Source organism: Phocoena sinus, chromosome 8, assembly GCF_008692025.1.
Source record: "Phocoena sinus isolate mPhoSin1 chromosome 8, mPhoSin1.pri, whole genome shotgun sequence".
Classification (NCBI taxonomy): Eukaryota; Metazoa; Chordata; class Mammalia; order Artiodactyla; family Phocoenidae; genus Phocoena; species Phocoena sinus.
This window is the reverse complement of record NC_045770.1, coordinates 24,934,570-24,962,227: the sequence shown is the minus strand read 5'-3', so window position 1 is coordinate 24,962,227 and position 27,658 is coordinate 24,934,570. Positions and strand designations below refer to the sequence as shown.

General features: G+C 38.9%; 1 protein-coding gene, 1 non-coding gene and 1 pseudogene across 3 annotated transcripts in view; 1 reads left to right on the top strand and 2 right to left on the bottom strand.

Annotated features, from left to right (window-relative positions):
- ALKBH8 (alkB homolog 8, tRNA methyltransferase) overlaps window positions 1-15,140 on the bottom strand; it is a 73,270-nt gene extending 58,130 nt beyond the window's left edge. The window contains exons 1-4 of one of the 2 annotated variants that reach the window (XM_032641929.1): window positions 15,007-15,140; window positions 7,930-8,065; window positions 3,584-3,821; window positions 756-887 (exon numbers count right to left, since the gene is read on the bottom strand). In XM_032641929.1, the coding sequence (XP_032497820.1) occupies window positions 756-887; window positions 3,584-3,821; window positions 7,930-8,065; window positions 15,007-15,128 (628 nt within the window). In that variant the 5' untranslated portion in view covers window positions 15,129-15,140. The remainder of the gene's footprint in view (window positions 1-755; window positions 888-3,583; window positions 3,822-7,929; window positions 8,066-15,006) is intronic. The other variant, XM_032641930.1, reaches the window with a different exon arrangement.
- LOC116758900 lies at window positions 8,641-8,747 on the top strand. The gene has a single exon (XR_004351284.1). It is a non-coding gene; the product is annotated as a U6 spliceosomal RNA (small nuclear RNA).
- Window positions 15,141-26,483: 11,343 nt separating the features above from the next.
- LOC116758279 lies at window positions 26,484-27,310 on the bottom strand (annotated as a pseudogene).
- Window positions 27,311-27,658: the final 348 nt, after the last annotated feature.

Below are 27,658 nucleotides of genomic sequence, written 5' to 3'. Positions count from 1 at the left end.
AAGAGTCAAAGTAACTAATTTGTAAATTTCTCCAGGAGGTTCTTACTACATTCTAATGATATGTTACTGAACTGCTGATTCCTCATAGGAAATTTGTCTTAGGGTGGAGAGAACCAAATAAGACAATATAGGGTTGTCCCTGGGTATCCTTGGGGGATTGGTTCCCTCAAATACCAAAATCCAAGGACAATAAAGTCTCTTACATAAAATAGTGCAGTATTTGCATGTAACCTTCATACAGCTTTCACATCCTCCAGCATGCTTTAAATAATCTCTAGATTACTTACAATACCTAGTACAATGTAAATGCTATGTAAAATAGTTGTAAATAACAATGTAAATGCTATGTAAATAGTTGCCAACATGCGGCAAGTTCAAGTTTTGCTTTTGGAACTTTCTGGAATTTTTCTTTTTTCTTTTTATTTATTTGGAATTTCTCTTTTTTTTCCAAATATTTTCAATCCATGGTTGACGGAATTCATGGATACGGAACAGACAATCAACTGTATATAAAACGGCTTATAAATGTTAGTTGCACAAATGTTGACTAATAAATATTAATCAGTTTGGAGTTTTAAATTGATACCTATATAAATGCTATTTATTATTAATGCTCTTAAGAATTGTTGGTATGACTTACCTAACAGTGTATCCAGGGTACTTTCAGTAATTTTGAGGAAATAGTTTTAATAAACCAAAGGAGGATAAGGCATTTTGCAGAAACTTTTAAATACCAGATTTAAAGTTTTACTTACAATTTTGATTGTCTGTATCTTCTGTCCAGTTAACACTTTCCAAAAGCATTTTCTCATCCTCAGAAGAAATAATGTCTTCTATTACCATGAGGCCTGGAGGCAAGGCTTGAAGCCCCAACTCTTTCCACTGTGCTGGGGAAATGAAATTAAAATAGTCAAAATACAAAACTTAAAGTTCTCATAGACAAATAATTCTGTCCAATAGCCATTTATCAGTTCATAAAATCCCAAACCTCATTTTTAGAAATAAGAATGCTGAAAGGCACACAACATATTAAAAACAAAAAATAAAGGCCAAGATAAAAATTATGGTACATTTTATCCACTGCAATTACCAGTAGCAAATAGAACAGTATTTACTTAAATATTTTGTTTGAACACAATTAAGCCACTTTTTAAATCTCACTAAGAAAAAAGGTTTCTCATAATATCTACAGTATGCACCTCCATAAACAAACCAGATTCTAAATATTGAATACAAAAATTTAAATACTCATTTTTGCTCCTATGGTCAAGTAATAGAAGCGTGTAAAACAACAGTATGGTGGTTTCTTAAAAAAACTAAATATAGAGTTGTCATATGACTCAGCAATCTCACTCCTGTACATACATCAGGACAAAACTATAATTCAAAAAGATACATGCACCCCAATGTTCACAGCAGCACTATTTACAATAGCCAAGACATGGAAGCAACATAAATGTCCATTGACAGATGAATGGATAAAGAAGATGTGGTAAATACAAACATACACACACACACACACACACACACACACACACACACACACACACACACAATGGAATACTACTCAGCCATAAAAAAGAATGAAATAATGCCATTTGCAGCAACATGGAAGCACCTAGAGATTATAATACTAAGGGAAGTAAGTGAGAAAGAGAAAGACAAATACCATATGATATCACTTATATGTGGAATCCAAAATATGACACAAATGAAACAGACTCACAGACATAGAGAATGCACTTGTGGTTGGTTGCCAAGGGGGGCGGGCAGTGGGAGTGGGATGGTTTTGGGAGTTTGCGATTAGCAGATGCAAACTATTATATATAGAATGGATAAACAACAAGATCCTACTGTATAGCACAGGGAACTATATTCAATATCCTGTAGTAAACTATTATGGAAAAGAATATGAGAAAGAATATATATATACATATATATTCTTTCTCATATTCTTTTCCACACACACACACACACACACACACACACATATAAAACTGAATCACTTTGCTGTACACCAGACACTAACACAACCTTGTAAATCAACTATACTTCAATAAAAAATACATTAAAAAAGTACATCTGGACCTAATACAGGATTTCAAATAAAAAACACTCCAAAACTCATTTCATGCAATTTCTTACAGTGTTCAACATGCTGAATGGGGGAAAACCCAAGGACAATATTTTTTGATTAAGACTTATTCCTACAACATTATAAAACAACTGTACCCCAATTAAAAAAAAACTTATTCCTAAAGCATACAATTTTCAAAAACTGATCACAAACACAAAATACGAAATAATCTAGTTTTCAAAATCTGAAAGCTTAAGTCAAATTTAAAATTAAGTACATATTGGATTTCCCCAGTAGCGCAGTGGTTAAGAATCCGCCTGCTAATACAGGGGCCATGGGTTCAATCCCTGGTCCGGGAAGATCCCACATGCAGTGGAGCAACTAAGCCCATGCACCACAACTACTGAGCCTGCGCTCTAGAGCCCGCGAGCCACAACTACTAAGCCCATGTGCCACAACTACTGAAGCCGGCGCGCCTAGAGCCCATGCTCCACGACAAGAGAAGCCACCACAGTGAGAAGCCCGTGCACCGCAACGAAGAGTAGCTCCCACTCACTACAACGAGAGAAAGCCGGCGTGCAGCAACAAAGACCCAATTGCAGCCAAAAATAAATAAATTAAAATAAAGAAATTTTAAAAGAAATTTTAAAAATTAAGTACCTATAGACACTGAGAATTATAACTTCTAAAATATATCTTTAAAGGAGTTAAAGTTTCCTTTGAACCTTATTTTATAAAACATAAATTTGATCATATTCTACTCTCCTACCCACTCTCAGCATATCTAAACAAAACTCTTTAATTGCTTAAATAGGTGGCAAATGAATATAATAGGAGGAGATTAGAAGTCTAAGTTCATCTCAATGTATCTCATTTCCATGGCTCAGTGGTGAAAAGATGTAATAATCCCTGCAGCAATTCTGTAAATCAGTCTACAAAGCTTTTATTTAAATTAGTTAATTAATTTAAATAAAATTAAATTTAAAAACCAAACAATCGTGTTGGACAGTACAGATATAAAATATGAACATATTTCCATCATCACAGAATGTTCTACTGGACACCGCCACTCTAAAGCTTTGGGGATCTTTGGTAGCTAAAGTTGCTCCTCCATAATCATGAACCTTGGCACGTAATCATTTGGATCACTATTAATTCCTAAGTGATTAATTGAAAGCTTCTGGGTAGACACTGTAAAATAAATTGGTGATCTAAATCCTCAAAAATAAATTTTGAAAGACACAATTAGATAGCAGGGCTCCAAAATAACATGCATACATAATAAATGTATTGTTAGATTGGTAAGCTATGTCTAAATCACCTCTCTTCAACTACTAGTCCCATGCCTGTACAAACTAGGCACTTAAAGAATGTTTGTTAAACAAAAAGGGGTTGCTTAACTGACATTCAATTCTGTTTCACAGTAACTGAAACTTCCAACTGAGGTAAGAAAAGAAAACACACAAAAGCAAAAACCATTTTTAAAAAGATACCTGTATGATATACCTTTTTCCACAAAATTCAAGTACAGAATAATCTTTTGTCCTAAGTCATCCACTATTTCTTTTCCATTGAGAGTATCATAGGCTTTCTTGGATTCTTCTACAGTTTTGTATCTTACAAATGAGTAGGGCTTATTAGGTGGCATTAAGAGAGCATCCACCAATCCACACTTCTCTAACACCGGGAGCAGTTGGTTCCTACTCACTCGGTTACCCAAACCACCATTGGCAACAATCAGGCTCTAAAAAAAGAAAGTAACATGAGCAATTGATATCAATCTGTTATTTTTAAATGAAATTTAAAAATAAGATATTGTAAATAATACTGATTTTTAATAGCCTTTTCAGTAAAATATTCATTTCTTAATGACCATATACATGCAAATTAAAAGATAACTTTCACTGCTCATAAATTTAACATAATGAAACAGAAAGAGGAGGCAGAGAGAAGAAACAAGGATTTACATAATACTTGCCTTTTTTTTTTTTTTTTTTTTTGTGGTACGCGGGCCTCTCACTGTTGTGGCCTCTCCCATTGCGGAGCCTGTGCTCTGGACGCGCAGGCTCAGCGGCCATGGCTCACGGGCCCAGCCGCTCCGCAGCATGCTGGAGCTTCCCGGACCGGGGCACGAACCCGTGTGCCCTGCATCGGCAGGCGGACCCTCAACCACTGCGCCACCAGGGAAGCCCAATACTTGCTTTTTTGCTAGACACTGTGCTATATGTTTTTACCTACTCAATCTTCATTAACATAATCTTCACAACAATCCTACAAAGTGGGTAATATAAGCCCCACTTCATACAGAAAGAAACTAAAAATCAGAAAAATGAGGTTAAGGTGGTGATTAGTTGGAGCTGGGTTTCAAATTTACTTCTGTCAGTTTCCAGAATCCATACTTTTTGATATAACCATTATACAATGTTTACTAAAAACTAAAGGTAAAGGTACTGGCTGGAAGAAAAAAACAATTACAAGTTCTATTGAACATAAAACAGGAAAAATTTCCTCTGTTTGTGGGTTATTCAGTCATTTTGCAATTAAATTTTTTTCCTTTGTAAATATCATGCTTACTTCCTGTCATTTGCAATCCTGTTCAACTTTACTCAAGGAATTAGGTAGGGGAGGTTTTCTATTTTTATTCTGATGCTTATGGCCTAGTGCCATTATAGTCTTTGTACTTAAAAAACATTCTACACAGCATTAAGATCTTTAAACTCTGTAGCATAACAAAAGTAAACAACTGATGGCCTACACTCATCAGTTTCATCATTTATACCAGGTATTGGCAAAACTTTTCTGAAAAGGGCCAGATAGTAAATATTTTAAGCTTCACAGGTCATATAAGCCTCTGCCACATAGTCTTGTTTTATTCTTAAACAACCCTTAAAAATGGAAAACTCATTCTTATCTCACAAGCCAGATTTGACCTAAAGACAGGAGTCTGCCAACACCTGATTTATGAGTGTAGAACATAATGTTTTAGCTTCATATGCATAAAATGGGAATATCTAGAACACTGTTTTAAAAGAATATAAAACAATTATTATAAAACTGGATAATAGGGCTTCCCTGGCGGCACAGTGGTTGAGAGTCCGCCTGCCGATGCAGGGGACGCGGGTTCGTGCCCCGGTCCGAGAGGATCCCACATGCCGCGGAGCGGCTGCGCCCGTGAGCCATGGCCGCTGGGCCTGCGGTTCCGGAGCCTGTTGCTCCGCAACGGGAGAGGCCGCAACAGTGACAGGCCCGCGTACCGCAAAAAAAAAAAATTGGATAATAAGTAAAGCTCTGTTCTTTCATGGGGCAGCCAATACTTTATATGTATGTAAATATACACACACACACTAATAAACACATTAATACAATACTATAAAATATGGTATAAAATTTAGTCTCAGATGGCTTGTCCTGGACCTCATTCAGTGAAGTTATAAATTAAAGTACCAGAAATAGCTTGGTCATATGTAGCCATAATTACAAAAACATTTCCAATATTCCCAAATCTAAGGAACTGCAAAGGTTTTGTAAATGTCAAGGGTCCACTGTCCCATCTAGGAATTGGGGAAAACAGTGAGAGGTGACTTGAGGAATACTAAAGGTCCTCAAAAATGCTATCCAAGTGATTTGTGGGCAATGCTAAAGGCAAACCACACAAAAATGAGTGCAATGGTAGAGGGAAGGGAGGAACTTATTTATTATTACATGTGAGTTATAGAATATAATGAAATGCTTAATTTAATAAATAGTTGTTCAGCCAAGCAATTTTTCCAGTAATATGAAGAAGAGAATTCAGACTTTAAATTATCTTCAGTCCTGATAATCTGAGGATAATGGCTCTAAAAAAATCTAACAATCACTATAAAGTTGTACAAAGGCACCTGTACTTATACAGTGAAAAAAGCATTTGTTCTCCCCTCGATTGATAATATATAATTGGAAGTCCACCTACAATTGTTTTCTCTTCCTTTAAAAATATTGAGGAGAAAAAAGTAATCAAGTCCAAATAAAATGACACTTTGGAAGCCATGAAGGTGAGATTAAAGCTTCTAGAGATCTGAAGAAAAAAGTCAACCTCAACCAGAAAGTTTCAGAGGCAGCAAAGAAACTTAACCCATTTCTTTTCTTACCACTTGTCTTCACAACCCCTGTAAGGGAAAAAAAGCCAGTTATGCTTGAGAATTGATGAAAATAGGGTATATCATAAATCTTCTGAATGCCTCACAGCCTCAGTGGGTCTTGGCAGGAAGTGCGTGCAGACATTAATTCTAATCTATTATCTACTCCATCCTTTTTTGAGGGATTTGGTTTAAATTCTCTGAAATTATTGGGTTTGTTTTTTTTTCATGTATATGTGCTTTTATTGAAGGTGTACTTCAGGAAAGGAAAAATCCTCCATGATGCTGGTTTTTTTGGATGATACCTTACAACTGTTTCTTCAGTGATTAGCGCTTGATGAAGATTTCGCACCTGCAAAGCACACTGCTCGTCCGCCCCATCCAGGCACTCCTGCCCTCTGTTGCACAGCCAGGCCATAGGAATGCATCTCCCACCACAGGCAGCTTGCCTCATCACGTTACACTGTATTTCATCGGTCATGGAGCCCCCGAGCCCCCAGTGTGGCCAGCACGGGTGGCAGGAGCAGAAGGAGCACCTGGCGTCTCATGGCTGCGAGGGAACAGTGCAGGAACCTGGGCGTGAGGCACGCTGTGCGTGGATGCCACGGGTGAGAGGGCCTGAAGTTATTAATATTTAAGAAAATATAAGTCTGGGCCTTTTACCTGCTAATATTAAATCTCCCTAAATAGAGCACTCATTCCTAAACTATGATGCAGTACAGAAGACAGAAAAAGCATTAGAGAAGAGTACTGGTCTGAGAATCAAGAGGTCTAAATCTTAATCCCAGCTTCACCTCCTAAATTGTATGTCTTTGGTCCTCAGTTAGATGCCAGCTAAGCTGCCTTACTACTGTTATCCTATATCTTTAGAACCAGAAAGAATATGATAAGAATACTTTACATTCATGTGGTATTTTAATGACTAAGAAGTACTATCATATACGTGTTCTCTTTAGAATGTAACAATCCAATGGAATAAAAAGCATGTAATACTATGTCCTTACAAATGAAGAAAGCTGAGGTCAAAGGGTACTGCTCATGTACAAATACGTGGAGAAGCTAAGAGTTAAAATAAGTTCTTCTCATTCATAGCCCAGGAAGAGTTTGTGTGTATATGTGTGTGAGTGTGTGAGTGTGTGTGTGTGTGTGTGTGTGTGTGGAAGGGGGGTGGGGGGTATCTATACATACATACATATATATCATTTAATCATTGCCCATCAGAAAATAAAAAGGCTTTGTAAATAAGGTCTCATAAATAAGAAATGTTTCACAGCATATAATCAAATACTTTATAATAGAGATGAAGTTAGGAATAGAAGAAAGAAGACTGCATTAGGGTACAAAAAATCTAGCTTTAGGTTTCTATTCAGCACCTTATATCAATGGACATATCACAACCTTTCAGAACCTTAGTTTTCTCATCTACCTCATAAGGATTTCTAGGGAATTAAATATAATAATGAATATAAGTATGCTTTGTAAACTGTAAACAGTTGTATAGTGTTATTGTTATTAATACAGAATTACAAATTCCTCAGTGGAAATTCAAACTATACTAGGCTATGTCCCCAAATAGAAAGTTAGCAGGTCTTATCATATGTATATTTAACACAGATCGTAACACATGACGGAACAATTATAGCCTTCTTCTCTGAGCAATTATTAAGAAATATTACTTAGAACACACTAACATGGCAATACATTTACATTCAAATGATAATAATAGTTTTAGGTCACCTGAGTAGCACAGGATACTGTCTCAATGCCTTCATGTCTCAGCAAAGTATGCCTGGCTTTAATCTGTTTCCTTAAGAACTTCTTCTCAGTTTTACTGAGTTTGTAATTACTTTGGTGGTTGCTGTCCATGGCAATACTTAAAAAAAAAAAAAAAGTATAAAATGTCAACCTTAAAGAGTCCCAAGAAACAGTTATAATAATACTATTCATGTATTTTATAGTTTATAAATATTTCTATGTGATAATTTTTAAATGGTTACCATACTTGTCACCAACCAAGAGAAGTGAGAACAAACAGATGCATGGACAATAAAGGAATATTTAAGAAGGTAACAAAGAAGCAAGAACATCTAATAGCATCTCTGGTAGGTTCTACAAAACATGTCAATGCTTTAGTGCTATTAAGTGAGCTATTTTCCCACATGCGTTCCCTTTACTTATGAAGTCCAAGGTAAAATGTGCCACAAACAAATCTCACAACATAATATTAGGAAAGGAAAAAAAGAAGAAACAAACAGACAAAATTTACAGAAGAATATACAGTATGATTCCATTATATAAAGTTCAAAATCCAAAAGTAAGCCATATGTTGTTTAGAAATACATATGTAGCATAATGCAAAGAAAAGCAAGGAAATGATAAACACAAAGTTCAGGAGAGAAGTTATTTCATAGGGGGAGGAGAGAACTGTGATATGAAAGGGACACATATGTGCTCGCTTCGGCAGCACATATACTAAAATTGGAACGATACAGAGAAGATTAGCATGGCCCCTGCGCAAGGATGACACGCAAATTCGTGAAGCGTTCCATATTTTTTGAGTTTTGACAGGGCGAGAGAGAGTCATGGACATATACACACTAACAAACGTAGTAAGGTAGATAGCTGGGGGGAAGCAGCCGCAAGGCACAGGGATATTAGCTCGGTGCTTTGTGACAGCCTGGAAGGGTGGGATGGGGAGAGTGGGAGGGAGGGAGACGCAAGAGTGAAGACATATGGGAACATATGTATATGTATAGCTGATTCACTTTGTTGTAAAGCAGAAACTAACACACCATTGTAAAGCAATTATACCCCAATAAAGATGTTTAAAAAAAAAAAAAAAAAAAAGAAAGGGACACGTAGAGGCATCAAAAATATTTAAGCTAGGTGGTGGTTTAGGTGTTTGTTTTATTATTTTTAAGCTATATGTTATATATTTTTGTATCTATAATTTTTAAAATAACAGGTATAAGAACCCCATAGAATTGTGTTTTCATTTTTTTTGAAATATGTCAATCAGCAAGTAGTTACTGAGTGTTATTCCAAAAAAGGTCTTTGTACTATCCAAATCAGCACCCTACATTATGCTTTATTATAGAAGTCTATTTTATTTTGTTCACAGAACTTAACACAATTTGTGATGATTAATTTTCTGGCTTAATTCCTCCATCAGGATGTAAACTCCAAGGAATGCCAGCACACAGTAGGTGCTCAACAAAAATTTGTTGAAGGGATAAACAAATGATAATGAGTGAATATACACATGCCTACTTATGGTCTCAGCACTCTACAGCGTACAAATATAATACATAGTTTATGCTTTCAACCAGTTTATAAGTTAGTTGAGGAAAACAAACATTAAACAATGAAAGAATATGATGTGTCTTTAGATAATTAAGTGTTAATGGTCTTTAGATGTGATACAAATTAGAGACAAAATAGATAAGATCAATGTCAACTGGAAAAGTTTGGGAGAACTTCAAAACAAAAGGGGACTTGAGCTGAGTATCAAAGGACAAGAAATATAGAGTCAGGTGGAAGGGAGGGTATCCAGTGAGGCAATAAAGAACAGAAGCTAAAAATAGAAATAGATGTGTCTGGCAAAGACAGTGAGTAGTAGACATAATTTTTTAGAGCAGAGAATGTTGGCTTATCCACCGATTCCACTCTTCACCCACTTGAAAGTCTTCAAAGTTAGCAAATGAAATAAGTTTAAGAAGTTAAATAAAATTATATTCCAGGGACTTCTCTGGTGGCGCAGTGGCTAAGAATCCGCCTGCCAATGCAGGGAACACAGGTTCGAGCCCTGGTCCTGGAAGATCCCACACGCCGCGGAGCAACGAAGCCCGTGTGCCACAACTCTAGAGCCTACACTCTAGAGCCCACGAGCCACAACTACTGAGCCTACGTGCCACAACTACTGAAGTCCACGCACCTAGAGCCCGTGCTCTGCAACAAGACAAGCCACCGCAATGAAAAGCCCGCATGCCTCAACGAAGAGTAGCCCCCACTCACCGCAACGAGAGAAAGCCCGCGCACAGCAATGAAGATCCAACACAACCAAAAATAAATAAATTTATTTTTAAAAAAATCAGGGCTTCCCTGGTGGCGCAGTGGTTGAGAGTCTGCCTGCCAATGCAGGGGACACGGGTTCGTGCCCCAGTCCGGGAAGATCCCACATGCCGCGGAGCGGCTGGGCCCGTGAGCCATGGCCACTGAGCCTGCGCGTCCGGAGCCTGTGCTTTGCAACGGGAGAGCCCACAACGGTGAGAGACCAGCGTATAGCAAAAAAATAAAAATAAAAATAAATCATATTCCAAAACAGCTCTCAAACAGTCAAAACTCTAATTATTAATCTTTATGTACAGAGAAAAATGCTGAGACTATTGAAACAACGGCCAGTAATCCAGTTTAACTAATACATGGAGCACATGTGATAGGAGGTAAGGCCAGTAAAACAGGCTGGCTGGACAGCACAATAGGGAAATGAGAGGCAAAAGTACTTGCAATAACCCTGCTTAACAAGTAGAAATGCTGGCCTGATCTAGGGTGAAGGCTGTATGTAGGAAGAAAGGAAATAGGGAGAGAAGGGGAGAGGGCAAAAGAAAAGTTCAAGAATAATCAATAGTCCTGATGACTACTCAGACATGAGGGAGAGAAGAATCAGAGATCAGTTACTAGCAGGACAGAGCCTGAGTGACTGAGAGGCTAGTGATGTCATTCCAAAACTGGAAAGTCACAAGAGGGTCAGGAAGAGCTGCTCAGTAAGGGAGGTGATAAGTCAGATTTAGGATATAATATGTTTGAAGTACTGTTCAGATACACAGTTGCAATGTCTGGCTGGCAGATGAAAAACATAAAGTGGAAAAATGAGAAGAAATGAGGTTAGACAGAAAGCTTTAGGAGTCATCGTTACACAGGAAGGGGACAGCTGAATATATATTTTTAACATTGCACTAATTATTTGTTCTAATGTTTGTTCCCTTCCACTGGACTATGAGCTCTTTGATGACAAGAATTAAATCATATTTTTGTTTCCCCAGAGCCTCCTTCAGTTTTTTGAGACAGTATAACACAGTGTTTAGGGGTCCAGGTTCTAGGTTCAAACCTCAGGTTTACAATTTACTAGCTATATGACCCTGTGTGAGTTACTTACTTATTTCTGTGCTTAGGTTTCTTCACCTATAATACAGGAAAAATAGTGCCTATTTTTGGCACATAACTCCATCCAAACCCTGCACTAAAAAACTTCACCAAACTCTAGCTTATAGCTGCATAAAGCCATACCCTAGGATGACCCCAGCTCCCCATTAAAATGGCTGCCTGAGAAAACTTAAAATGCTGCCTGGATATTTTACTATTTGTTCTAACATCTCCTAACAATAGGCCCCTGACCTCCCTTCTTTTTTAAAGCACTTGTTAAAAACGGCTTACGGGACTTCCCTGGTGGCACAGTGGTTAAGAATCCTCCTGCAAATGCAGGGGACACGGGTTCGAGACCTGGTCCGGGAAGATCCCACATGCTGCAGAGCAACTAAGTCCGTGCGCCACAACTACTGAGCCTGCGCTCTACAGCCCATGAGCCACAACTACAGAGCCCGCGTGCCACAACTACTGAAGCCTGCGCACCTAGAGCCCGTGCTCCACAACAAGAGAAGCCACCACAATGAGAAGCCCAAGCACCACAACGAAGAGTAGCCCCCATTCGCCGCAACTAGAAAGAAAGCCCACAAGCAGCAGCGAAGACCCAATTCAGCCAAAAAATAAATTAATTAAATAAAATTGCCCAAAAAACCCAGCTTACAGGGCTTCCCTGGTGGCGCAGTGGTTGAGAGTCCACCTGCCGACGCAGGGGACACGGGTTCATGACCTGGTCCGGGAGGATCCCACATGCCGCGGAGCGGCTGGGCCCATGAGCCATGGCCGCTGGGCCTGCGCATCCGGAGCCTGTGCTCCGCAGCGGGAGAAGCCACAACAGTGAGAGGCCAGTGTACCGCAAAAGAAAGAAAAACCAGCTTACAATTGTGAACATGTGTCTCCTGCAACTCAGACATGTCTCTCTCAAGAACCTAAGAACCATTCCTTTGAAATGTTTTTTATTTTGTTTTGTTTTTTTCGCGGCACCATGCGGCTTGCAAAATCTTAGTTCTCCCACCAGGGATTGAACCTGCGCCCTCTGAGTGAAAGCACGGAGTCCTAACCACTGGACTGCCAGGGAATTCCCCCTTTAAAATGTAATCATCAGGAAGGACAGGGCCTCTGTCTCTGTGACAGGATGGAATCCTAACTTTGACAACTGCCAGCTGGCCTAACTGCATTTACACTGACCCACCCTTTATAATTTTTTACTTCTCCGACTCTACTGAGCACCCACACACACACCCCCTAATCACTTCCACACAAATTGGAATGGAGTTTAGCTCTTTCTCCTACTGTCAATAATTACTAAATAAAGCCTGTTTTCACTGCTTTAACTAATGTCTGGCTGTGTTATTCTTTGACACTATCTCATAACTTTGTAAAAAGTATTAAATACGTCTATTACTAAATTACTGTTAATTTCCAGAAGAGCCAGATAAGACTTGTTTAGGAAGACCAAGAAAAGCTGAGGACCCTCAAAGGAATTATCTTATTGCCACTCCAATCCAAGATCATCATTTTTGCAGTTAGCAATGAAGAACAGGGATGAATCTACTAAGAATTTTTTTCTAAATATATTACATGAGCAAAGACTGCAAAGTGGAAGAAATGAGAAAAAAGATGATGCTGAATACATTTTTTCAAGTCTGACACTTAGAGTCCAGCACCAGTAGATGAAGTCTCATAATCACATTTCTGTCATCCTCTTTCCCTTCTTCCCTCAGTGAGGCAATATTACTCCATGTGAAGAAAGACCAGTCGAGTCACCTCACCAAGGAATAGGCTGATACCAGCTGCTGAGATGTGGAGGTGCCCCTTTCTAACAAGGCCACTTCCCTGGCCAAGGGACTTCCACTATTGCACAAAGGCTTGCGTGCTCCTTGCCATGTTATGGGACTGTTATGGGATGTTACAGGAGCCAGGTCACTATTTATTAGAATACCAGCCATGCTGAGTCCAGCCTAAGCACACTCTCCATAGGATAACAAGGGTTTAGAAATCACATCTGCTCTGTTAGTAAGTTTAACCCCAACACATCCTATTGGATATTGCCTAAATGGTAATGGTAGTATGTGTGTCTATGCTCTCCTTAAATAAGACAGCCTAAATGAACCAAGCAGTATAGACAAATGTTCCTGTGCTTGTATGTAAATTAAATTTAATTAATAGCAAAGATTGGAAACAACTTCAATTCCTATCAAATGAGCCCTGGTTATAAAGTACAGTACAGGCATACAAATTATACATACAGCTTTCTAGAACATACAAGATATCAGTGATATGGGTTGCCACCAGGAAGGGAAAACAGGTAGAGTAGGTACAGGAATGAGAAGCTCCTCTTTTGCAAGTTTTGAATTTAGCAGCTATTCAAATTGCATTACCTATTAAAAAAAAAATTTTTTTTAATGATTAGAAAACATTGACCCATCACTTGTCATATCACCTCATTTTAATTCTTTGAAGAATACCTACTCTATATTTTCTAATGCCCTCAGTAATTGTCTTATTCTGTCTTCCTCCTTTAACTTACTAGAAAGTAAGCTCTATGAAAGCAGAGATTCTGGGACTTCCCTGGTGGTCCAGTGGTAAAGAATCCACCTTACAATGCAGGGGACGAGGGTTCAATCCCTGGCGGGGCAACTAAGATCCCACATGCCGCAGGGCAACTAAGCCCTCGCGCCACAGCTACTGAGCTCGCATGCTTCAACTTAGAGCCCTCGTGCGGAAAACTACAGAGCCCACGCACCCTGGAGCCGACGCGCCACAACTAGAGAGAAGCTCACACGACAAAGAAAGATCCCGCATGCCTCAACGAAGATCCCACGTGCCTCACCCGAGCCGCCAATAATAAAGTAAATAAATAAATAAATAAGAAATAAGAAAAAAAGAAAGTAGAGACTTTTTGGTCTGTATTATTCACCCTGTAGCACTCAGCACGTAGAACAGGACCTAGCACCTAGGAGTTACTCAATAAACGCTTACTGAGTAATCCTAAACTTATTAAACTTGCCATCTTACCTCCTAAACCTCTTTGCCAGGATTCTGAGCTTGGTGGCCCTCTTCAATGTTTTCATTAATATCTAATGTGTATCTCTATCCCTGCAATTTTCACATTATATTATAATTCCCTGTTTGTGTGCTGGGCTCACCCAGAAGGCTGTGACCTACTTGAAGGCACATAACTTGAGTGCCTAGAGTTCAGCAAGTACTCAGTAAGTATCTGTTAAATGAAATCAGCCAGAACTATAGGCTCACAGTACCACAAGCCCAGGGGTCTCCGGTTCTACTCAAAAAAGGGCATAGGAAGATTCAGCTTTGTAAGTTACCAGACCACCAGCAACATCCTTTCTTCACTGCATTGGCAGGGTCAAAAAAACCCCTGAAGCTACCACCACTGACCAACACTCCTCAGGTTGCAACCGCCTGTCTCCAACCCCAAAAGAAACAGAAGATTGACACAGACACAACGTGAGCACCCGCAACAAATACAAGCACGTACACCTCAAACTCTGACAGGACCACCCCATGCACAGACAACCTACTGCCCACGGACCATCCCTCCTCTCCCTGGTGAGGTCCGAAGCTCTTGAGGCAGATAGCGGAGACCGGAAGAGGACAAAAAGAGAAAGCGGCGATTTGCATCCATCATGTCCGCCAATAAGAAGTGCCACAAACCTCCGCCTTGACTCAGGCTGGGTTCTCGCCACGCGGGTGCTCTCTCCTTTGGCAGCTTCTCCCACTCTATCCCAAGAAGCCGCAGAGGGTACAAGCACGTCAACTCTCCTGGGCGCAGCCATGTTGGAGAAAACTGCACTACATTTCCCATGAGTCTGCGGGGAGATGACCGGCGTTCCCACAATCCCTTTCGCCTCCCAGAGGCTTTAGTTCCTGTTTCTCCGCCAAGTCTTTGACTAGAGAAGGACTTGCTCTCCGGTACAGTGAAAATTAGGTTGACTTTTGCGGGGGGCATAGCAAGGGTTGTTAGTGCAGCTTATTTGGGGTAGCTCCCCAAATGGACACGGTCAAACAGATTTCTGTCCGTCGGTCCCTGAGTAATGATCCCCTCCGCCTTGGGCTCTGTGCATCTTACCTCCTGAGTCTTAAGGGAATGGGAGAGAAGCTTGGGGTCTGAAAGATGACACCGCATAGACAAGAGAGTGGGAGGTGAATATGCGTGAATGTGCCAGGGGAATGGTGAATACTACCGGGTGATAGAAAGATGTGTGGAAGAATGTTGAGGGAGGTAGGAGAGGAAAGATGGGCTGTGCTACATTTTAGAAGAATTTACGCCATTCTGTTCTGTAGGCCTAAGAGGGGATCCCTGAAAGAAATTGGGTAATTTGACCGGAGCTTCTGGTGGAAGGTAGGAAGAGAGACTAAAAGAAGACTAGGTAACAGGCTATTGCAGTGGTGAAGTGAAAAGGGAAAAGATTTGGTAACAGATCAGAAATAAAAGACACAGGAGAGGGTGATGATTAGCTATTGTTCCTGCTCTAACGTTATTTGTGTGATATGAATGTATTATAATCATGCTGCTTGCATTGAATTATGAGCTGTGTGAGTGCAGGGAAGGAAACTTGGGAGTGGGAAGGAAATCACTTATGGTGTTGAGACAGTGCCCCCATTTGCACCCTACCACAGTGGACTATCAGTAAAAGTTAAGGTTGGCTGCTCAGGAAAAGTGGCGTTGACAAGAGTGTTGTTGAGTGGATGAATGATTTGTATGGAGAAAAGATTAGAAGGAGGAAGGAACAAGTTGGGGAAGCAGATACGCAGCCATTGCAATAGTCCAGTAAAACGAGCGTGAGGCTGAAAATGCATAGCAAAAGTGAAGACACAAACTCAAGCTAGAGAAATCAAATCAACCAGATGTTGCAAACTACTATAGAGGGCATAAGGGAAAACATGTTAAATCTCCCCATTGCATTCTTGCTTCTGCACTACTGGATGCTTTAAAAAAATACATTCCAGTAGAACTTTCTGTGATGATGGAAATTTTTTTTGAGTTGTCCAATATGCTAGCCACTAGCCACATGTAGCTTTTGAGCATTTCATATGTGGCTAATACAACTAAGGAGCTGAATTTTGACTTTTTAATTAATTTAAATGTAAATAGCTGCATTTAGCTAGTGGCTACCAAATTGGACAACAATGTAGAGACATGGATGGACCTAGAGACTGTCACACAGAGTGAAGTAAGTCAGAAAGAGAAAAACAAATATCGTATATTAATGCATATATGTGGAATCTAGAAAAAATGGTATAGATGAACTTATTTGCAAAGCAGAAAGAGACACAGATGTAGAAATCAAACGTAGGGATACCAGGGGGGAAAGGAGGGTAGGGGGTGGGATGAATTGGGAGACTGGGATTGACATATACACACTATTGATACTATGTATAAAATAGATAACTAATGAGAACTTACTGTATAGCACAGGGAACTCTACTCAGTGCTCTGTGGTGACCTAAATGGGAAGGAAATCCGAAAAAGAGGGGATATATGTATATGTATAGCTGATTCACTTTGCTGTACAGTACAAACTAACACAACATTGTAAAGCAACTATACTCCAATAAAAATTAATTTTAAAAAGGGAAAAAAATTGGACAGCAAAACAAAATATCACCTTATGTCCTGTTGACCAAATTCAGTTTATTTCATCTCTACATCCACACTGCTTGAAGGTACTGGAGCTTTTAAACCTTTTAAATTTCCTGGCCTCTGTGAAACAATTCTCTCCTAGTTTTCCTTACACCTTCTGATCACTTGTTTTCAGAGTTTTTCACTAGCTTCTCTCCTTTTTCCATGATTAAATGCAGGCAATCCTTCAGGTTTTGTGTTTGACTCTTTTATTCTACAGTCTCCCTATCTGGCTCTCCAGAATTTTAAAGAGATTTGTGACTCTTCTCCTAACCTTATCTTCAGTCCCTGCTTCTCTTTAGGAGACGGTTTGATTTAGTGAAAGCAATATGGTCATTGGAGTATGACGTGAAGCAGAAATTGCAAAACAGCATTTACCTTTGGGGATTGATATAACAATTTAACTAACATATATAAAGTAGCTATTAAATGGTTGTTCATTCCTTTTCTACTCTTCTGATCCTGAGTTACAGGCCCAAATTTCCAACTACTTGCTGTCCATCCTTATTTTCATATCCTTAGAAAAAAGCAGATACATATAAAATTTTTTTTTTAATTTGGCCACATTGTGCAGCATGTGGGATTTTAGTTCCCCAACCAGGGATCAAATCCAGGCCCCCTCAGTGAAAGAGCCAAGTCCTAACCACTGGACTGCCAGGGAATTCCCAATCCATATAAAATTTTGCATGCAATCCTTTTTATACAGGCCCTTATCTTTTGCTCAGAATATTGTGTGAATAATTTCTGCCAGAGAAGATGACTCCCTGAAGTGATTTCTAGCTACATTAAGACCCTGTTTTATTCATTATGTAACTCCAGTGTCTTCCATACTCTTGTAATAATAGAAATTCAATAAATGTTGAACTGAAAAGAAACCTAATTTGAAGATAGAATTCATCTTTACCTGTGCCAAAAGCTTTACACAGTGATTTATAATAATTTTTCAAAGGTATTGAATGCTTACCTAATAACTCCTTCCTTAGTAAAACCCCAGTCTCAACTTCATGATAGGTGAATCCTCTTTGGGACTAGTGCAGAGGTTGGCATGATTTTTCCATAAAGGCCCAGATAATAAATTTTCAGTTTTGTGGTCACATATTCTTTTTTGTTGTTGTTGTTGGGGAGCAGGCGGTGTGGAGTTACAATCTTTTAGAATATGAAAGCTTTTTGGACTTCCCTGGTGGCCCAGTGGTTAACACTCTGCGGTCCAAATGCAGGGGGCACGGGTTCGATCCCTGGTCAGGGAAGATCCCACATGACGTGTGGTGCAGGTCAAAAAAAAAAGAATATGAAAACCTTTCTTAACTCCATGGCTTATGCCAGCAGGCTTTGGCTCATGGGCTATAGTTTGCTGACCTCTGGACCCTCTTCCTGGACTCTGTAATTCTGAATACAGCCTCAAGGTGAAGCTAAGGTTGACACCACCACTGAAGATATTTATTATGAATTACAATATAAATTAATCAGATTGGCCAACACTACATTTTAAAGTGTAGAAAAGTAGAGATGTGTCCCACAGTACAGTTCCAGAAATCAGGGCTAAGAGCAACATAACATTTAGATTGCTTTTGGTTGCCAGTGACAGAAAACTGAACTGATTGCTTGTAAACAAATCATTACTTTTCCTCAAATGACAAGCCATCCAGACAAAAGCAATCACTGGCATGGTTCTGCTATTCAAAAATATAATCAAGGGCTTCCCTGGTGGCTCAGTGATTGAGAATCTGCCTGCCAATGCAGGGGACACGGGTTCGAGCCCTGGTCTGGGAAGATCACACATGCCGGGGAGCAACTGGGCCCGTGAGCCACAGCTACTGAGCCTGCACATTTGGAGCCTGTGCTCCACAACAAGAGAGGCCGCGATAAAGAGTGGCCCCCACTTGCCCCAACTAGAGAAAGCCCTCGTACAGAAATGAGACCCAACACAGCCAAAAATAAATAAATTAAATAATAAAAAATATCATCAAGAGGACCTAGGTGCTTTCTAGTCTCCTCCTCCACTATCCTTGGTATGTTGACTTTTATCTTCATTCTTGAAGTCTCCTGGTTACAAGGTAGCTGCTGCCACTCCAGACACATTGTCCCCCACTAGCGTCTCTAGCTGGATAAAAAGAGCAGAGTCTCTATCTTTTCACCTAGGAAATTAAGCCTCCAATGGAATTCCCCTTTTTTCTTTGAATATTTATATGTTACATATAATGGTAGGCAGAATAATGGACCCCCAAAGATATCCACACCTTAATCCTGGGAATCTGTGAATATGCAGATATAATTGTTTGCAAAACTTTAAATAGATTATCTAGGTGTCCAATATAACCACATGAGTCCTTAAGAGCAAAATGTTTACCAGGGCTGGAGCAAGAGAGACCAAGCAAAAGTCAGAAAGTTTCCAAGTGTGAAAGGTTCAACACACCCTTGCTGTCTCTGAGATGCAATGGTCCATGTGCAAAGACTGAAAAGATGCTCCTATGAGCTAGGGGCAGCCCCCAGCTGATAGCCAACAAGGAAATGGGGACCTCAGTCCTACAGCCTCAAGGAACCGGATTCTACCAACAACATGAATAAACATGGAAGCAGATCCTTCCCAGAGCATTTTGATAAGAGCCCAGCCAGTCAACCCCTTGATTCTGTCCTTAAAAACTCAGAGAAACCAAGCGAGCCAACCCCAACTTCTGGCCTATAGAACTGTGAAATAATAAATTTGTGATAATTTGGTACAACAGCAATAGAAAACTCTTACACATGCTTACCCCAGGCCAATCATTAGCTAAAGGGAGTGGGATTACTATGACTAGTGTAAGCTAGTGATGATTAATTCCATGGGGCTGGTATGAGACCCATCCTCCCTGAGATGAAGAGATCTTGATAAGCTACACTCTATCTGGAGAAAAATAAAATTAGGGTTCTATTAGCAAGAAAAAATGAGAGAACAGCAGTTGGATAGATAATTAACAGCCTGTTCCATAGAGGGCTTGAAAATTTCATTTGGCTGGATTACCATAATATGGTCAATGTCAAAAGAAAGGGATACTAGAAGGAGTACTCTCATCAACTAATAAACATTCAAAGGTAGAATTCTAATGGCTATTATATTTCATTCAAGATTCCTCACTCAGATAACATTGAAAATGTTCCCAGAGTCCTTGAAAATTGTAAATATTTATTATGGTTCTGAAATGTAATACCATTTTACTACAGTTTCAAATTCAATTCCTATACTTATGAGGTTCCTAATTTCCCCTCCTGCCCCCCCACCAGACCATCTGTTTTTGGCTACCTTCTGTTTTTTTCCCCCTCTGTCCCCGGTGGCAAGTGTGTTAGTTTTGCTTTTTTTCCTATTTTTGGTTTTTAAAAACCCCACACTTTTATTTCTCAGTCTTTTCTCTCCACTTATTTTATCCTTCCTGGTTAAATGATAAATTTATATGAAATTCCTTTCCAAACGTTGTCTTCTCTGCTGCATCCCTGGATTGCTGGCTTCTTGAAACTCCATCAAGAATGTATTATGTAAAACCACTTGATGTTCATTGTGACATTTGAGGACTGAATGAATTATTCATGCTATAGTGATAAAAATTCAATGAAAAGTTTCCAGTTTTATAAGTCATATGGTGAAAATATTCCCATGCAGTAATGAGAGGCAAACGTTACCAAAAAGAAAAAGAAAAGGAGCCAGACTTTAATTTGTAATACAAAACATAAAACTCTGCTTGGAGGATTGTTTTTTGGTCCATTGCAAAACATGTTAGCTGCAAAGTATTGGCCAATTCCCACCACCACCCCTCCCCCAGAACATGGTTTATTCTAGAGGCTGAAGACCTGCTTACATCACAGAATATTGTTCTGCAACATATTTTTCAAGTAGAAGAGAGTAAAGAGATAACAGATAACTCAGGGTGCAGGAAAATCTTTAGGGTGGCCAGAGGGGTGGGATTTATGGATTTTTAAAAGTTATGATAAAACAATTTTTTTTAATGTTTCTCTTAACTCTACAAGAAAAGATTTATCTCAAAAATGAGGTATCACCTCACACCGGTCAGAATGGCCATCATCAAAAAAATCTACAAAGAATAAATGCTGGAGAGGGTGTGGAGAAAATGGAACCCTCTTGCACTGTTGGTGGGAATGTAAACTGATACAGCCACTATGGAGAACAGTATGGAGGTTCCTTAAAAAAATAAAAATAGAACTACCATATGACCCAGCAATCCCACTACTGGGCATATACCCTGAGAAAACCATAATTCAAAAAGAGACATGTACCAAAATGTTCATTGCAGCACTATTTACAGTAGCCAGGACATGGAAGCAACCTAAATGCCCACTGACAGATAAATGGATACAGAAGATGTGGCACATATATACAATGGAATATTACTCAACCATAAGAAGAAATGAAATTGAGTTATTTGTATTGAGGTGGATGGACCTAGAGTCTGTCATACAGAGTGAAGTAAGTCAGAAAGAGAAAAAAAATTCCATATCCTAAAACATGTATATGGAATCTAAAAAAAAAAAAAAGGTTCTGATGAACCTAGGAGCAGGACATGAATGAAGACGCAGACATAGGGAATGGACACGGTGTGGGTGGGGTAAGCTGGGACAAAGTCAGAGAGTGGCACCGACATATATACACTACCGAATGTAAAATAGATAGCTAGTGGGAAGCTGCTGCATAGCACAGGGAGATCAACTTGATATTTTGGGATGACCTAGAGGGGTGGGATAGGGAGGGTGGGAGGGAGGCGCAAGAGGGAGGAGATATGGGGATATATGTATAGCTGATTCACTTTGTTATACAGCAGAAACTAACACAACATTGTAAAGCAATTATACTCCAATAAAGATGTTAAAAAATTTATAAACAATTCATTTTAAAATGTCTAACTAATTTAATGGATTCATACTATCATTAATCTCTCAAAGACCCCAAAATACAAAGATACTTGCCCAGAGATGGCAATTTCATCATTAACTATCCTGGATGTAAATCCATATTTCATATAATCTTCATGATCATTTCTAATTTGGGGATATTTGTTAGAGCTGATTTAGATGGTCTTAGCTTTTGCTTACATTATGGCTAAGACCTCATACTAGGAGCATCCATTTTGCCATTTTCTGTTGGTTATCTGTGCTTCAGTTATTATCTTCAATTTCACTGTAGGGAATTTAGAGTTTTCTAACCCACTTGTCCATTTTTCAAAAATAGTTTTTGGCTTATGTAAGAATTTACCAGGCACAAAAATCATGTCTTGCTTAAAGCTAAGGAGGGAGGGTGCCAGAGGCAGCTCCCCTGCCTGCAAACTCCCACTCTACAGTGTTTTTTTAGAGCACCTATCAGAATCTGTGACATGTGACAATCAGACATGCAGACCTAATGAAACCTCCAGCATACTAAATATGAGTGGAGATTAATTTGATTTTGACAAAACTATAAATAGAATTTCTAACATATTCTTCCAGATAACCTACGTTATGTACACTGCACATTAGAGGTCACTGCCCTTGGGCGTATTTCTCAAAGGATGGTCCTCAGACTAGCTGTATCAGAATCACTGGAGTACTTGTTAAAAATGCAGAGTTCCAGACCCCATTAGATATAATGAGTCAGCTAAAACCAAATATAAGTTTTAATAGTTTCTCTATTGGATTATAGTGTGTGTTTCAAAATCTCTGGGGCCAGGGCCCAACAATCTGCATGCGTAACAAGCAATCTTGCTAGCAACCACTGAAGAAAATTATCAACATAGAGCTCTTTAAAAATCTGCTCCAGGGCTTTCCTGGTGGTACAGTGGTTAAGAATCCACCTGCCAATGCAAGGGACATGGGTTCGATCCCTGGTCCGGGAAGATCCCACATGCCGTGCAGCAACTAAGCCTGTGCACCACAACTACTGAGCCTGCTCTCTAGAGCCCGCAAACCACAACTACTGAGCCAACCGTGCCACAACTACTGAAGCCCCGGTGTCTAGAGCCCATGTTCTGCAACAAGAGAAGCCACCGTAATGAGAAGGCCGCTCACCGCAACGAAGAGCAGCCCCTGCTTGCCGCAACTAGAGAAAGCCCACGCACAGCCATGAAGACCCAATGCAGCCAAAATAAATAAATAAAAACATAAATAAAAACTTAAAAAAAAATCTGCTCCAGAGTAACGAACTGTCAAGTTTCTAATATATTTTGAATTTTTATTTCAGGTGAAATGTTGTAACTTTATAAGGTACAAGGGACCAAGAAGCCAGATGATACAGTGCTCAGATTATCAGATTATTAAAGAACCCATAAAATTATCTCAAAACTATTCTAATTATTAATATCTCCATATCCCATTTTACAGATATAGCAACTGAGACTTAAAAGGCAAACAGTATACGCTGTTCAAGTAGGAAATAGCTTTTAAGAGTGATTTATATTCATGTCTGTGTTCTTACATGAATAAAAGGGCACTGTTTTATAAAACATATCTATCTACAGCTACATTTTAGTGAGGTATTAAGTACTTACTACACTTAACATACTTTATTATTTAATCCTAGCAAGAACAACCCTAGGGATAAGTTTTATGTCCTCAATTTTACAAATGTGGAATCTGAGGCTCAGCAACATTAAGCAACTTTCCCTAGGTTACATAATTAGTAGGATTGACATGTATACACTACCAAGTATAAAATAGATAACTAATGAGAACCTACTGTATAGCACAGGAAACTCTATTCAATGCTCTGTGGTAACCTAATGGGAAGGAAATCTAAAACAGAGTGGATATATGTGTATACATAAATGATTCGCTTTGCTGCACAGCAGAAACTAACACAACACTGTAAAGCAATTATACTCCAATAAAAATTAATTTAAAAAAAGAACTACGGGGTGCAGCAAAAGCAGTTCTAAGAGGGAAGTTTATAGCAATACAATCTTACCTCAGGAAACAAGAAAAATCTCAAATAAACAACCCAAGCTCACACCTAAAGCAACTAGAGAGAGAGGAACAAACAAAACCCAAAGTTAGTGAAAGGAAAGAAATCATAAAGATCAGAGCAGAAATAAACGAAATAGAGACAAAGAAAACAATAGAAAAGATCAATGAAACTAAAAGCTGGTTCTTTGAAGAGATAAACAAAATTGACAAACCTTTAGCCAGACTGATCAAGAAAAAGAGGGAGAGGGCTCAAATCAGTAAAATTAGAAATGAAAAAGGAGAAGTTACAACAGACACCATAGAAATGCAAAGGATCATAAGAGACTACTACAGGCAACTATATGCCAATAAAATGGAAAACCTAGAAGAAATGGACAAATGCCTAAAAAGGTACAATCTATCAAGACTGAACCAGGAAGAAATGGAAAATATGAACAGACAAATCACAAGTACTCAAATTGAAAATGTGATTTAAAAAATTCCAACAAACAAGAGTCCAGGACCAGATGGCTTCACAGGCAAATTCTACCAAACATTTAGAGAAGAGTTAACACCTATCCTTCTGAAACTATGCCAAAAAATCTCAGAGGGAGGAACTCTCCCAAACTCATTCTATGAGGTCACCATCACCCTGATACCAAAACCAGAAAAGGATACCACAAAAAAAAAAAAAGAAAATTACAGGCCGATATCATTGATGAACATAGATGCAAAAATCCTCAACAAAATACTAGCAAACCAAATCCAAGAATACATCAAAAGGATCATGCACCATGATCAAGTGGGATTTATCTCAGGGATGCAAGGATTTTTCAATATCTGCAAATCAATCAGTGTGATACACCACATCAATAAATTGAAAAATAAAAACCATATGATCATCTCAACGGATGAAAAAAAAGCGTTTGAAAAACTTCAACACTCATTCATGATAAAAAGTCTCCAGTAAGTGTGCATAGTGGGAATATACTTCAACATAATAAAGGCCATATATGACAAACCTACAGCTAACATCATACTCAACAGTGAAAAGCTGAAAACATTTCCTCTAAGATCAGGAACTGATCTTGGAGAGACAGCAGTGAGTGGTGGGGTGAAGTGAGATCTTAATTCCCTGCCCAGGAATTGAACCAGGGTAGCCTGGATGAAAACCAGGAATCCTAGCCACCACACGTCCTGGCTCTTGCCCGCAATGAAAAATGCATTTCTGAAGGAGGCAAAACAGTAAAAACAGGTACAAAGTTTATTATTAGAGACATAGCACAACAACAAGTGGGAGAGCACACTTATCATTGTAATCGTCACCTTTTTCAGTTTTCATATTAACTTAGTAGGAGAAATGTCTCCATTATATGGTAACATATTTTATGAACCAAATATTGAGACTCATCATTTAAAATACAATCTGATGATAAAAGAAAATATTTGAGATCTGGAGAGTCTCAGAAAATTCTGCATGGATGAATACCTCATCCATGTTAACAAAAACCTAAATCAAATTCTTCTCCACCACATAAATAACTATCATGAAAAAATCCATGCTTTCTTTATTATATTTTCCCCTCTTTCAGCAGAAAGCTGGTAGATTCTGAAGAAAAAATAAATTTAAAGCACTAATATCTATAACAAACTTGATCCTCAGTGCCATCTTACTTGAAAATGAATGAATTACATAGATTTTCGAAGAATCAAAATTATTCAGTTTTGAAATAAAAGAAGTCTGTTCCACAGACGCAAATAAGCCTTTAGGTTTTATATTGATTGTAAGATAAAGAGAGTATACAATATAAAGGCAAATGGCACAATATATATGTGGGGTAAACCATATAAAAATATTTTGGAATAAAATAATGAATTCACAATATGTGTTGGAATAAGAAACTTGTAATTATGTTGTGTAATAGCCATTTGTTATAACTTTTGTTATAGCTGTATTTCAGCTGTATCCTTTCAATTATTTATTTATTTATTTATTTTGGCTGCTCTGGGTCTTAGTTGAGACATGTGGGCTTCTTAATTGCAGCATGTAGACTTCTTAGTTGTGGCATGTGAACTCTCAGTTGCTGCATGCATGTGGGATCTAGTTCCCTGATGAGGGATCGAACCCAGGTCCCCTGTGCTGGGAGTGTGGAGTTTTACCCACTGGACCACCAGAGAAGTCCCTCCTTTCAATAGTTTAATATGACCAAACCATCTGTTTTAAGTGTAATTTTGCCTGAGATATTTTTCCCCTTCCTTTTTTTTTTTTTTAACTCTGGACTTACAGGTCCAGCAGAATTCTCTTAAATAAACTAGGTCCTGATTTGAATTTTTCACTGTATCCACAATGGTCATTTAGATTGCTCCTAAAAGTCAACAAAATGCTGTTCACTGGCAGATTTACCATTGTAAAGAACATAACATAAGAAAACAGGCCATTATTTTAATGAAAACTGTATGTGAGATCCAAATAATTTAGGCTACTTATATATCTATTCTTGAAAAAAGTACAGATCTTAAATTTTTCCATATGATTCCTGACTCTAACTTACTTTTTCTTTCCCTAAATGGAAACCTATTTTCTTCCTAATGATGAGAAATGTCTCTTTTTCTAGGAATGGAGACGTCTATCCACACAATGGATTAGAAAAAAAAAGAACCACTTCCTTGCCATGCTGGCCACAGCTTTCCTGACTGCATCTTCCAAGTCAATGCCAGAAGTTACAGGGAGCTGGATATTGTTGAATATGTTCTGAGACTCTTGGACATTGATTCCTTCAAGCCTGACCACCAGAGCTATGAGTTCTAGTGTTCAGCAGTCTTTGATGATATCATCAGCAATGATAGCAAATTTCACTATTTACCTTAGGATCAACAATGAGCAAATAAAATATTTAATACACTGAGCTTCCCTAACACTGAGATCCAAGAAGTTGGTTGGGCTTTGACCATGAAGAGAAATGATGTCATATGGAGCTATGTCTAGTCCAGCACCATTCACAAACAGTTGGTATTCCCATTCTCATTTAGTTTTATGTATTTTAGGTCAGATCTACCGACTTAATTTTGAGTAGATGCATTTTTAATTTGTTGTCCATGGCAAATATATCTTTTTGTATATATCTTGAATTGTCCTCAAAGTGTATCTTGGCATCAAAACAGACAACTTGTCTTTCTGGAATTTCACCAAAGGGTTTCAGTTCAACCTAAGTAGCATAAATTTCTAGGAAGAAATTCCATAACTTCTTAATTTGATTCACAGCCTAATTTTCATAGACCCCATAGAAGCCTAAATTTTCTCCTGTCCGCTAAACTTGACTGTTCGTCAAAACTGTCTTCAAAAGTGTAAATTTCCTCCATAAAAATATATTCTGGTATAGAAGCAGCCAGATTAAATGTCAATGCCCCTGCCTGAGGCTGCCCATCAGCAAAGGCCATTGCAGGATGGGCCCATTAAAATTTCCAAGTAGGGACTTCCCTGGTGTTCCAGTGGTAAAGGATCTGCTGTACAATGCAGGGGACACAGATTCAATCCCTGGTCAGGGAACTAAGATCCCACATGCCACAGGGCAATTATGTCTGCATGCCACAACTACTGAGCTTGTGCGCCTCAACTAGGGAGGCTGTGTGCTGCAACTACAGAGCCCACATGCTCTGGAGCCTGTGTGCCACAACTACAGAACACATGTACCCTAGAGCCTGCACACCACAATTAGAGAAGAGAAAAACCTGCATGCCACAACTAGAGAGAATCCTGCACGTCAAAACAAAAGATCCTGCATGCCT